This window comes from Eretmochelys imbricata, chromosome 7, assembly GCF_965152235.1.
Source record: "Eretmochelys imbricata isolate rEreImb1 chromosome 7, rEreImb1.hap1, whole genome shotgun sequence".
Classification (NCBI taxonomy): domain Eukaryota; kingdom Metazoa; phylum Chordata; order Testudines; family Cheloniidae; genus Eretmochelys; species Eretmochelys imbricata.
Window position 1 is genome coordinate 24,940,953 of NC_135578.1, and position 14,317 is coordinate 24,955,269.

The following is a 14,317-nucleotide window of genomic DNA, read 5'->3' on the forward strand; positions in this document are numbered from 1 at the left end:
GGAGACTGGTTCCCTCAAAACTAGACCCCTTGAGAATCTGAACTCATGGAGTACTCATGGAATACTAGGCGGGTTTGAAGAGCAGGACCCTGTTTTGTGGTCAGTACGGAGGCTCTATGCTGCTCTGGCAAGTCTACTCTGGTTTAAGTAGAGGGTACTAACGATGGTGTCTTCCCACTACCAAGGTTATCTTAGTGACCAATTTAAATGTAGACAGTACTGAATGAGTTGTGGGTACCATTCTCACAGAGGGGCAGGCTTCAACGATGCAGTGACCGGCTTGTGCGGCACTGAAGATCTCAGTACTGAGGCATGCTTGTTGTTCTTTTTCTCTGCTGAGCCTAGAGCCCTGGACACAGGATTGTATCGAGAGTATCTGGATCCTCAGCCATACCCAGAGTGGGATGAGAGGTCTCTGCCATGGTCTTGCTCTGCAGGGACCAAGGTCTATTTTAGATTAACTCCTTCTGTGGGGAATGACTCCCTTTTCTATGGGTCTTCTCCATGGACAGATCAAGATGAACATGCCAAAGTTGATGGAGCACTCAGCAACCAAAGTCCTGGGGGGTCTCTTGATCTGGATCTGAGGCCGGATAGAAGGAGCGCTTCATCATTAAGAGACTCAGTTTTAGCTCCCAATTTTTCCTTGCTCTGTCTTTAAAAGCGGAGCAGATGGAATACTTTTGTGAGATACGGGACTCTCCCAAGCACCAGATACAATTGGAATGCCTGTCACTGATTGGGATAGCCTCCCAGCAAGAGATGCACTGCCTGAAGCCAGGAGAGCCTGGCAGAAACAGGGGCAACAGTATTCAGAAGGGGAATGTCCCCTTCCACAAAGGGGAAAGGGATTGAGAGAAAGTCCCCCTAAATTTCTAAATAAAACTAAAGAAAAAAATAATAAAGAAGGGTAACTAAGCTAAATAGAGTTAGAAAGTATGGCACATTAATGCTCCATCTCAGGCCCAGGTGGTTGACAAGGAACTGCGGGCAGCTCACCCACACAGCCCTACATGTCCTTTTGGAGAGGGACACAAAGAAGTGCAGGGTGTATGCACGGGGCGAACACGAACGATTATGTATTTAGATTAAATTTTGAACCTCAGATGACCACGTACAAATTGGGAGTGCAAGGCTTCCCCATAGAGTTGAAAAAACCCACAGCCAACAAAAAAAACAATGATATATTTATTTATCTAAATATCATTTTAAAACCAATTTGACTCTTACATTTCAGGGCTTGGCTCATCATTTTGCAGTGCTTAGAGGTGGCGGTACAGTCACAACAATGGGGAGAGAATTTTCAAAATGAAAATACGGCTGTAAAACCACAAAAATTGGCGTATGCATTAACTGAAATGACTGAAAAATTTCTAGATTTGACAGTTCCTTTCAACGTTTTTGTTCTAAAATACATACATCTGTAATCTGGAAGTCCACAATTTAAAAAAATAAATAAAACATTTCAGCTTAGCTTTAAGCTACTCTTGTCCAAAGTAGTATATTACTTTCTGAAAAAAATCCTAACCCTCAATTTTCTTATGGTTTGGAAAGCATGAAGATTAAAAGTAGTCATGGTGCACCCAAGTGTTTTCTACAGGATACGTCACAATTTCAGTAACTGAAAACATGACATTTCAGTTTTAAACCATTCTTTCACTTACAAAAAAGTGAACTCACTTTCTTATGGAAATTTTTTTTAATTGCTTTCTAGAGATTAAAAACAACTCTACATCTGAAGAGCTTTCTTAAACAATTATTAAAATGTCACTAAGGTTAAAATTCCAAAGTTTTGAAACTCTGGACACTAAGATAGAATGCTAGATCAGTAAAAAAAATAATCTACAGCCAATCCAGTGACTTGGCAGTAGGTCAGAGAAATACCATACACAAAAGACATTAGCACTAAGGAGTAAGAGACAATATGCATCATAGTTAAGTGTCTGGAATTCAGGATGGAGTTAGGAGAGATAACTGGTACTTAGGGGACTTTAGCATATAACTAAAGTTAATCACACTTTCACTTTCTTTAGGTATCAATCTAAGTTTTCCCCATGTGTGTTTTACACATTCTGAGATAGCTACAAACCTCACGTAAGAAGCCTCCGTTTATATAAAAATCTAATAAAGGATCAATGTATAGTATTTTAAAGTTTGCTTCAAAATGCATATGGCACTTATAAAGGCTGCAAACATTGGTCAATCAAACTATCTACACAAGTGTTTTCTGCTGGACAATTCACAGCACCATCAATCTCCCTGGAGGCCATGCAATACAGTAAGCACATTAACGGCAGTAAGAAATCTATTAGTGGAAAGAGAATGTCAATAAATATAAAAGAAGGAAATGGTAGAACTTCAGAACCCTGTCTGGAATAGCACTGGGGGCAAGGTTAAGCATGGTAAAGGGAGAATTCATGCTTGAAAGATGATGGAGACAAAAATAAGTCTGCATGCTAAAAGTTATGACATACTTAATATGCAAGCAAAATGGAACTCCCAAAATTAAGCCCTATAGAAGAACTCATTCCGCTTGGAAAAAAAATACTGTATTAGCAGTAACAACCTTTTTGACTCTATAGAAGTAGAATAAACATTTTTTAAAAGCATTGGATCTGAACTACTATGTGCCAGTTTATTAAATAAGATTAGTGATCAAAAGCAATAATGCTTCCAATCAATATTTAGTGTGGCAGATAAAAGAACATCTTCAGCATTCACCAAGCGAAGTTATTTTACAAGTCCTTTATTGCAAAAATATTTTTCCATTTTAGCACCATTTACAGTACATATTTTCATGAGACACAAAAAATTTAAATTATGATTATTTATTGCAAAACTTAAGTCTTTTCCAACATTTTATAATCTCAAGCACTCTATGCCCAGTTCTAGCCTCACACATGAGCACCACACTGTATGTGGTCAAAGCCTGGGGTTGATTACTACATATGGTGTGATAATGCACACTTTTTGACAGAAGGAAAAAGCAACCCCAGTCTTAAAAATATATAGGTAATTAAACCCCCAAAAAGTAAAGTTTAAAAAAGTATATTTAACTTAAAAGGACACAGGTCATAAAAAATCATTTTAAATTCCTTTGTGGAAAAAGGAGGTTACTGTATCTGTTTTATTAACATCTCTGATAAAAACTGCATTTTAAAAATCTTATTTAGTTTTTACTATTTATGCTGTGTATATACTTATACATTTCACTCAAGGTAGACTTTGAAAACATTCACTTGCTTCTAATAGTCAGGCCTATTTACTTACCTCTTTTGACTTACTAGTTGAAGAGTATAATGTCTGGGTGGCAAGCAAGTACAAAAATGTTTACACTGATTTTTTAAAAGTAATGAAACTATTTCTGCTAATATAGTGGCAGTATCCTGACATCTTAGGCAGACTTCCTTTGAATTCAATGGGAGTCCATCTGAAGAAAGGTTAAGCTATTACTTTCTGGTTTGGCTCATTAGGTTTTGAAAAGCCTCATTACAAAACCTAGATTTGAAGTCTAACCAAAAAGACTGCCTTTTTAACAGGTGACAATCTACATATTTTTTGTTTTAAAAAAGTAACAGGAAATATTAAAAACAAAATCTTAGAGAATAAACACAATTTGTTCAAGTTTAAACAGCAACTATAAGAAAAAAGTTAGTCTTTATTTAGGATACACTACCTTTTTCTGCACTCCCATTAATTTTAGGTATGAAGTCATCAACTTGTATGCCTACGATTAAGAAAGGGTATTATTTCTGGATTCAAGCGAAGTATTTTATGTAGAGCACTGTGTAATGTAATTGGCTTTCCATACTGTCTCCTTATCCTAAGTATTGAAGCAACAATCAAACCAAATAATCTATGTTAGGACACATGATACAGTTTAATGATACTTTCTTGCACGACAGATCCTGTCACATATTGATCAAATGTGTCAAAAATTACCATCAAGTAAGTAAAAAAAAATATATTTTTTTTAAAACAACATTTTCCTACACAAACATATTTGAGTTCACAAGCAAACAATGGACAAAAGAAAAACTTGATGAATATTTTAAATAGCAGTGCCCTCTTCTGGTATTTTGTTACATTGATATTACTTTCAATTTTAACAGGTCAAATGCAACTATGATCAGTGATTAAGAGGAACCAACAGCCAAATGCATAATTTTAAATGCTTTTTTCTTACTGTCAGCAATATCTAGATCATAAGGATTGCTATGATATAATTAATGGGGTAAAAATTTAAAGATGAAATCCAGCTTTAAGCAAAGAACATTAATATCACACCTACCTAAGCTGTTGTGTTCTTTAAGAGTTTTCTCTTGCAGGTGTTCTAACCGTACTGTAAACAGAATTCCAAGAAAAAGATATTTCACAGATTAAAAGAAAAAAGATAAAATCAAAGTATTTTTTGACTAGATGACTGACCTTGTAAAGCAGTTAGCCGTTCATTGGTGAAATCATTATCTGCTTGCAAAGCTTCTATTTTTGCCTGAAGCTCTTGTTCTCGCTCTTCCATTTCATTTATTTTATGTTGCAATTCCTTTTTCTCTGCCTGACCCTTCTGTTGGATTTCCTCTTGTCTTCCTTCTGCCACCTGATCAAATGTGAGAAAAAATTAAGTTATAAGACAACGATGCACTAATTTGAATGTGAGTGAACATTCAGATGTGACTCCCTTTTTAGCCACTCTAATAAAGAAAGTTTAATACCCATCTGTAACCTTTTTCTACAAAGCCGTTTCCAGAAGTAAGTTCATGGAAACCTTATTTATTTCATATAGATACGTTTTCTCCTGTATTTCCATTTCTTTAATGTAATTCCACAGCAATTTATTCCACAATTTGTCCTAAAAGCCTCTGTCCATCAAGACACACCTTGTTTGGAACCATAACAAAAGATAAAACATCCCAGAACAATTTCTACATTTTATTTTCAATAATTTTATAGTAAAACAGAACAAACATCTCAGTTTTATGTGGACAGCATAGGTGTCCAAAGAACTTTTTAGGACAGCTGAACTGCTTCAGTTTCTCATTTCACCAATCAAAATGCTTAGGTTCATGAAACAGGTCTGTATTGTCATTTACCAGCTTGAAAGAGAGCTGTGTCATTCCCTCTCTGGTGGTAAAAAAAAGTTACCTTGAGAATGTTATTACTAGTTTTTACTTAGCAATGTTAGATTGCAAGGACTAATAATTGCAGAAGGTTAGATAAAGTTCTGTTCCTACCTTCAGTTTGTCAGAGAGGTCTTTAATTTCATTTACAGCTCCATTGTACTTGTTTGCTAATTCTCTTAATTCTTCCTGAGTCCGCTCATTCATTTCTTTCAGGTGAGTACATTCATCTTCAGTGTTACTTAAACTTCGCTATAAGGAAAAAATTAGTGCATGTGAAAACCAAAAAATAGCGACAGTTTATGAATATTGAAGTTTGATACTGAAGATTTCAATTTATGACAAGAAATATGATCTAAAAACCTCTTTGCTTCAAATGGTTAATAAAGGCCAAATGGATAGATCAAATGTTGGCAAAAATATTACCTATTTAAAAACACCTTTGTAACATTCAATTTAAATAAGAATAACCACACATTAAGTGGAGAAACAAGTTGTGTGTGTAAGAAAAAATGAGAGTAGGCTCTGGAGAAAAAATGGTTACTAACCTTCCATAACTGTTCTTCGAGATGTATTGTGGATATCCATTCCACACTAGCTGCGTGCATGCCACCTGCACTGTGGCTGGAAATTTTTCCTTTACTGGCATCCACTGGGCCAGCTCTAGCGCCCTTTGGAGTTGCGCACTTGTGCGCTGATATAAGAGGTGCCACTGGCCCCGCACCCTCTCAGTTCCTTCCTGCTGGTAACTCCAACAGAGGGGTAGGAGGGTGGGTCATAGAATGGACATGAGAAACACATCTCAAAGAACAACAGTTACGAAAGGTTAGTAACTGTTTTTTTTTCCTCTGAGTGCTTGCTTATGTCCATTCCATGCTAGGTAACCCACAAGCAGTTCCCCAGGAAGTGGGCTCGGAGTTCATGGACATGCTGACTGCAACACTGCTCTCCCGAAACTGGCATTGTCCTGGGCTTGTTGGATGATGGCGCAGCATGAACTGAAGGTATGAAGAGACAACCAGGTCATGGCTTTGCAGATGTTGTGGATTGGTACCTGTGCAAGGAATGCTGCTGACGAAGCCTGGACTTTTGTGGAATGAGCAGTCATAGTAACTAGAGGCAGGACATTTGCCTGTTCATAGCTAGCCCAAATACAGGCAGTTATCCATACATGCTTCTTTAGGTTGACACAGGTAGCCTCTCATCTTTTCCACTACTGCCATGAAGAGTTGCATGGATTTGCAGAAGGGCTTAGTACTCTCAATATAAAAAGCAAGGATCTGCCTAAAGTCCAATGTACGAGTCGTCATTCCGCATAGCTTTTGTGAGGTTTTGGGAAGGAGACAGGTAGAAAAATGACCTGGTTGTGGTGGAATTGAGACACCTTCTTTGGCAGGAAGGCCAGATGAGGGTGCAGTTGGACCTTGTCCTTGAAGAACACCATGTAAAAATGGTTCTGACATAAGGACCTTGATCTCAGAGACCCTTCTGGCCAAGGCGATTGCCAGGAAGGTGACCTTGCAGGAGAGAAGTAGTAGGGAGCATGATGCTAATGATTTGAAGGGGGCCCTCCGTAAGCCTTGAAAGGACCAAGTTTAAGTCCCATGGGAGTAGATGAGAGTGTCAGACCCTGATGCTTTAGGTGGAGCAAACAGTCCAAGACAGACTAAAGAGAAGACTGGGATGGAGAGAGATCCTGTTTGAAGGCCCAGTAAATGGAACGTTTCCACTTGGCCAACTAGGTAGCCCTGGTGTAAGGCTTTATACTACCTAGCAAGACTTGTCCAACCAGGCCTGTTTTTCAGGGTTCAGCCATGCGGCACCCATGCAGTTAGGTGCAGAGAGGCGAGATTTGGGTGAAGCAACCGGCTGTGGTCTTGCGAAATCAAGTCCAGGCAGAGTGGCAGTGAGAGTGGAGTTGCCACTGAGAGGTCCAGAAGTATGCCGAACCAATGCTGCCATGGCCACACCAATGCTATCAGGACCACTCTTGCCTTGTCCCATTTGATATTTAGGAGAACCTTGTGAACCAAGGCAATCATTGTAAAGGAGTACAATAGGTGGCATGCCCACGAGAGCAGGAAGGTGTCGGAGAAGGAGCCCGTACCGTGCCCAGGCAGCAAACAGAACTGATGGCATTTTCTGTTTTGCCCGGTGAACAGGTTCACATGTGGAGGCCCCCACCTTTGGAAGATGACATGGATGACCTCCGGGCAAGAAAGCACTCGTGGTGAGAGGAGAAGGACCTGCTGAGGTGATCCGCCAACACGTTCTGGGCTCCTGGGAGGTGAGACACCGCAAGAGTAATTGAGTGTCTAACACAGATGTGCCATAGACCAAGGGCTTCCTGATGTAGGGCAGAGGATTGGGCCCCTCCTTGATTGTTGATATAGAACATGGCTGCTGTACTGTCTGTCAGGACTTGAACCACCTTGCTGAGGACTGGGGAATACTTGATATGCCAGGTGCAACGCCCTGAGCTCCCTGACACTTATGAGCAGGGAGAGTTTTTCCCAGTACAAGAGACCCTGAGTCCTGAGGTTATTGAAGTGGGCTCCTCAATCTAGATCTGATGCATCCAAGACTAAAAGACATCGAAGGCTGTGGAGCCACAAAGGGCACCCCCTTCATTACTGACCTTGACTCCTTTCACCAGCCCAGAGAGGTGAAGACTGGGGGAGGGATTGTAAGTACTGAGTTCAAGTGGTGTCTGTTCAGGGAGTATACTGACATTAGCCACATCTGAAGGGGCCTGAGGTGCAGCCTTGCATGTTGAACTGCCATATAAGCGACTATGTGACCCAGTAGCTTGAGGCACACTTGAGCTGTTGTGATTGGGTGGGTCAAGACTTTGGATATCAGGTTTGCCATGGTCTGGAAGCAGGCCTCTGGCAGGAAGGCCCTGGATTGGGTTGAGGTGAGCACTGCCCCAATAAATTCTCTGAACTGGGAAAGAGTTGACTTCTGCTCATTTATCAGCAGACCCAGCACTCTGAAGATGGTTTGGACTGTGCACCGATGCTATCTTGAGCCTGCGACCAACCTTTGATCAGCCAGTCATCAAGGTACAGGTAGGCCTAAAATCACGGGGAAGTAAACTTGCCAGAGCAAGAAAGGGTTGTTCCAGCAACTGTCATGGGTGGTAAGAAGGAACTGAGATGGTGCACGGCTGGCCGGGCCCCTTATACCAGCGAATACACGCATGACTCCAGAGAGAGCTAGAGCCAGCCCAACAGATAGCACAAAGGGAAAAATCTCTGGCATAGTGCACGCAGCAATAGCCCGAGTTGTCGTTACATTATTTTACCAAAAATCTGAAGCAGCATCTGAGCTTAGATTCCCCTAGTAACTACATCGCCAAGAAAGGGGTGAAATGCACATTTAATAACAAAAGCAATAATTAGCAAACTTGTCAAGAGAAGTAACAAAACAAAAAATAAGCGTATTTATATTCAAGCCTTAAGTTTATTATAGTGCCATAACATTTCATGATACTTTCCACTGTTTTCATTACTGTGCATTAACTTCTTCCTTGTTGCTTAAAATACTGTATAACAGGCAAAACGCACATCTCCAGTACTCTCCAGTATACTGTTCCTAGAATACTAATACAACAAACATATACTGGTGCAGTGCAGGTGCTAGAATAGAGTAAAGGACTAGCAGTTGGGAATATTCAAATAGTGCTACAACATTGATTATAAAATAAACAAAATCTAAATACCTCCACTTCGGATAGTTTTCTGACCACCTCAATTTTCTCCTGAAGGACCCGCCTCAGGGACTCTTTGGCTGTTGTCTCATAGTTGTGTTTGTCTTCCTGTAATGCTACCAATTCCTTTCGTATACTATCTTCTGTTTGACTCTGTAAGTAGAAGTTTAAGATAGCAGAGCTATATCTCAAAACACTACTCTATTGTAGGTTAACGTTTTGTTGAACATACAGTAGTTCTCTCTATTAAACTACCATTAAAGATCTACTTTGCCAAGAATAGAGGAACAATTTTGACAAATGTAACAAAATCTTAAGGGCAACAATATGTTCAGTGGCTTTTTGTACGGCTGGGTATAAAGTGGTAAGAGACAGGCATTTGCTAGAATGTTTAGGGCAGCAGACTCAAGAACCAGAATTCATTATTAAAGTAACAAAAATTAAAACAAAATCTACTCATTTCTATCAGTGCGCTACCAGTACAGTGTCAAGTTTAGCAGACCTAAACTTTGACATATTAGTATATGACAGAGGTCCCACTTGGAAGGTCTAATGTAGGTTATCTTACAGGATTTTGTTTTTTCTCTTTCCTAAATACAATCCAGGCTGTCATAAGATAACAATGAAGAAAATAAATGGTAAACAATGTACTGGCAAACTAACAGTAATCCAAAAAGAAAAGGAGTACTTGTGGCACCTTAGTGAGCTATAGCTCACGAAAGCTTATGCTCAAATAAATTGGTTAGTCTCTAAGGTGCCACAAGTACTCCTTTTCTTTTTGTCAATACAGACTAACACGGCTGTTACTCTGAAACCTAACAGTAATCCAGCTATCGAAAGCATGCTTGCCATTCTGTCTCTAAAATCTCAGATGTCATATTCACAAAGAGAAAAGGAGTACTTGTGGCACCTTAGAGACTAACCAATTTATCTGAGCATAAGCTTTCGTGAGCTACAGCTCACTTCATTGGATGCAAAGAATTATTCAAGTTTACATTTGAAAAATTTGCATCCAGAGCGAAGAGGCCAACGAGCACTGATTGTTGTAGGAAAAAACCCTAAAAAATTTGACTACATATTTACATGTATATGCCTAATATAACACTATTCATGGTAATAAACGCTGAAAACTAAGTTTTAGCTAGGTTGAATGTCTTTTCCTGGCATATTTTTGGCTATGCACAAGGTCCCAGAAAATGTTGAATAAGAGGTAATATGAAAACTTTTGATTACAATTACCATTTTGTATAATTTAGGTTTGTCAAAAATTGCTTAAAGAAATGTTTTAGCGTGAAACTTTGTAAACCCCATTGTTGTGGCCACACAGGAAAACAGACAAGACACAAGGGTGTAGTTTAACTAAGCCACAATTTTTATCTGGAAAATATCTGGCAATGACCTGCACTTCACAGTTTATCAGTCTTTTTTTAATTGTTCCCAACATTTTGGTAAGCCTGCCATCAGCCTTCCCCTTTCCCTACTTGGCCTCTGCCTGTTGCTGGGACCTCCACCACCTCCCATGAGAGGTTTAAGGGCCGGCAAGTAAAAAGGGGCCAGTTATCTTCCCGCTGTGCCAGATGATAGGACTGCCAACCCCCTTTTACTGCTTCCTTGAGGGAAGCCTTCCCGTAAGTCCACTTCCAGCTCCAGTTTATCAAGGAACCACACTGCCCCATTGAACAAGTACCTTCACTGGACGCCTGCCACCTGTTAAATTGTGACAATTTGATTTACCTCATTATCTACCCCAGTGATGCCTTAACCTGCTCCCAGTAAAAACCAAAACAAAAAAAACCAAAACATCCACTCTGCTTTGGCCAATCTGTCAGGGAAAAATTCTTTCCCAGCCCCAACAAAAAACAGCACATATGAAACCCAATCCTACCCTAATCTCATGCATGAATGGAGTATGCACTGCTTTTGTGGTGAGAGTCTTGGCTGGGAGGAGCAGGGTACAAATACACAACCGACATGCTGATCTGCATCCTCACCTGAGCCAGTCCCTGCTGGTTGCTCTTTGGTCCAGGAAACTGAGCCCCCCCAACACCCATTTCCTGTCTATTCCTTGAAATCCAAGGCAGTGGGGGCAATCTTAAAGGAGCCAGGACACTTTTCTCCTTACCAGCCAGCCAGCATCCCACCACACTGAAGCTTCAGTGAGCCCATTTGAAAGTTTGTGCTCCAACTGCACTGAAAGTTTGCTTTACAATAACTATTTAATTTTCAAAGCTTTCAGGAGGACACTGCCATTCAACTTTCCTAAATACTATATGATTATCTGAAGTGAACTACCTACTTTTGAACAGGCTTGTAATTGGTTTCCCATGACTTCTAACCTTGATAGTAGTCTGTCTTCATCTATTAAAGCCTGTTGGAAAATATAATAAATTTAAACTAACAGAATAAAACAAAATGTTTGTATGGTTTTTGCATTTCACAGGAAAAGTCTAGACATTAAATATCTGAAAAGGGTAAATATCACTTCCTTAAGAGACATTCACTTTAGAAACAATTAATAGTACTGGTTAGTTCTAAGATAAACATATGTGTGCACTTAGTCTATTAGCAGTAATGTCTCCTTATCAGTTAAGCGAGATAACCAACCTTCAACTTTTACTCATTTATTATAATAAATTGAAAGTTACAGTTTATAGCCCACTGTATATTAAGTTCTTAGGCCTGTACATTAAAGAGAAATCTTGCAGATACCTGCCAACTAGTATCTGAAGCCTCCTGTGTGACAGCAAGCAGTCGCTGAAGGGTGGCCAACTTCTGTTCCAACATTTGTTCCCGATGTAAGGCTTCCTACGATGAAAATATAAATGCAAGCAGGTCAGTTCAAACTAACTATTGGAAAAAACAGAAGCAATGCAATGTATAACCAAATACTACTAAACTGAAAAAAGGGGGAGGCAGGGAAGATTGGAAGATTTTAACTCATATGTTCAATCATTTTAAGTTATAGCAATGCATTAGCAAATTTAAATTCATTTTTATTTATACATATTCCTGTAATTGTTTAAGTGAGCTTAGATTCTTAAAGCCATCCTTTTCATACCAGTTCCAGATGCACCGAATGTACCTGTCCTTTAGCGTAAGAATATTTTGACGAAGTCTCAATAGCAACTTATTGGTGGGTTCTCTATTTGTAAAGGCTGGGGATAAAGCCCTATTAAAAGTGATTTTGTGAGATTATGCTGGAAATAAAGGACTAGAACTTCATTTTACCTTTCAAAAGTTAGATTTTACAGAAAGAAAAGGAGTACTTGTGGCACCTTAGAGACTAACCAATTTATTTGAGCATGAGCTTTCGTGAGCTAAAAGCCCTCGGGGAAAGGAACCCTCATGGAGTCTTTGCAAGCAGTTTACTGCAACTGAAGGGTGTGAAAGTGATTTAATCAAGAAAGTTTCAATTCCTAACAGCCAGAAATTTTCTGTTGTGAATGGATCCACTGACTGTCCTGTTGAAAGACCCAGTGTGGAGAGCTTTGAGAAGGTCTCAGATGAAGTGAAAGCTGTTAAGAAAGTTAAACAGTCCTATAACCAAGTGGCTGTGTTTGGCCAGCTTGTTGGGGAGAAGACCCAATCCCAGTTTGACTCCCTGGGGTTTTGGGGTGGCCAAAGGGCACGGGCCGCATAAACCTTCCCACATGCGGCCTGCGAGTGCTATCGACCACCCCTGACCTAAGGGAGGGCGTGAATCTGGAACGGCCTGGTGTAACTCCCACCAAGGAATGGGAGAGATGCTGGGGCATCCATGGGAACGTTGGTGGCTTCGAACTTCCCCAGGTCACCGGGTAGAGTGACCCCGCTCAGTTCGATATCGAAGGGGGGAGAGATGTGACGAAGTGGGACTGTTCTTGATGTTTCCTCCGAGTGGTGTGGGGGTGCCTCGGTTTCCCCTGGGCAGTTCTTGGGTGTCTAGGTGGTGGGGTAAGGGTGTATGATCATTGCAGAGCCCTAGAGGCAGGTGTGTGCAGGAGTCTGGACACAGAGAATGGCCGACACCCTGTTTCCTGGCAACTGATGGCCTGGGCCCTTCCCCCCTGCAAGGTGAGAGCTAAAGGGTTGGAGAACAAAGGAATCAGGTGACCTCCTGGCCTGGGAAAGGGACAAAGCCCAGAGGAGGAGGGGCTGGAGGGAGTTTCAGTTTGGGGCTGGCTGGGACATGGAGTGAAGTGCAGACGTGGTTGTCTGGCTCACTGCCCCCCAAAATGGACCCAGCTGAGGGGTCCTGTTCTCTGCACCTGCAAGCTCTGTTTTAGACCATGTTCCTGTCATCTAATAAACGTCTGTTTTACTGGCTGGCTGAGAGTCACGTAGTGAGCTGTAGCTCACGAAAGCTCATGCTCAAATAAATTGGTTAGTCTCTAAGGTGCCACAAGTACTCCTTTTCTTTTTGCGAATACAGACTAACACAGCTGTTACTCTGAAACCTGTCATTTTACAGAAAGTTACTATATTCTAAAGTACATGCTTTAGGAAAAAGTTACATTATATTAATCAATAACATGGATCAGCTTCCATTCCATCCTGTACATATTAGAAGAGTAATGACATCATGACACTTTGCTTCTTATAACTACAGATGAATAAAGAGAGAAACTCAATTTTTATACTGTGTAGAAGCTAGTTTAATGGTAAACAAAAAATAACTTAGTGGTGACACCAGGAAAAGACTGCTTATGTTCACATTATGCATTTGATGTAAATTTGTTTGGAGAATTGACTACAAAAAGGAACAGTTTTTCCAAGACTTTCAGTGTACCTTATGGACTAATTTTTATAAAACTGTTTTAAGATATAAATATTCTTAAATGTAATTAGACACAATGCAAAAAATTCTCTGATATATCCACTGCTCCCCATCGAAAAATAGGCCAGCAAATACTGATTTTTAAAAGGCAATATTATTACTTCTACTTGCGAGCTACTATTAACTTAGCAGTAAGTAATATTTAAATAAATACATAATAAATCTGTGTAATTACATCTGACAAAAATAAGAGCGTAATAATACATATATTGATGTGCATGCAACGTGTGAAGAATGACAATACATATAATGAAGTCAAGAGCAAGTTTTTCATGGAACCTGGTAGTATTTTAAATATGAAGTATTATATAGGAGATTTTAACTATCTTTTCTGTTAAATTACGTGAAAATGCCAAACTAAAAAAAAAAGCAGGCTATGTTTTTTCTTTCCACAGATGGAAGGATCATTTTGAGTTCACGACGGGCTTGCCTATATGGCAAGTTACTGTGCTGCAAACCAGGGCTGAATCTACAGAACACCAGCTTGCCGCACAGTAACATCCCATGTGGACACTGCTATAATACAGGAAAAGTTCTTGAGTACAGCTTAGCATACTACTATTTCAGAACATAGTACGCTGAGCCACAGTCCCAGACTAGGACTTTCACTTCAGCTTTTATTTAAAAGTAAGTATCTAGCCTTAGCTTATCTTTAAAATATCAACTGCCTGA

The 14,317-nt window shown here is 40.0% G+C and overlaps 1 protein-coding gene across 8 annotated transcripts in view; it reads right to left on the bottom strand.

Moving 5' to 3' along the window:
* SLMAP (sarcolemma associated protein) overlaps window positions 1–14,317 on the bottom strand; it is a 166,455-nt gene that overhangs the window by 51,709 nt on the left and 100,429 nt on the right. For 5 of the 8 annotated variants that reach the window (XM_077820999.1, XM_077821004.1, XM_077821000.1 and 2 more), the window contains exons 7-13: window positions 11,539–11,634; window positions 11,126–11,197; window positions 8,842–8,982; window positions 5,232–5,369; window positions 4,429–4,597; window positions 4,292–4,342; window positions 3,677–3,727 (exon numbers count right to left, since the gene is read on the bottom strand). In XM_077820999.1, coding sequence (XP_077677125.1) covers window positions 3,677–3,727; window positions 4,292–4,342; window positions 4,429–4,597; window positions 5,232–5,369; window positions 8,842–8,982; window positions 11,126–11,197; window positions 11,539–11,634 — 718 coding nt within the window. The remainder of the gene's footprint in view (window positions 1–3,676; window positions 3,728–4,291; window positions 4,343–4,428; window positions 4,598–5,231; window positions 5,370–8,841; window positions 8,983–11,125; window positions 11,198–11,538; window positions 11,635–14,317) is intronic. The other 3 variants (XM_077821002.1, XM_077821005.1, XM_077821001.1) reach the window with 1 other exon arrangement.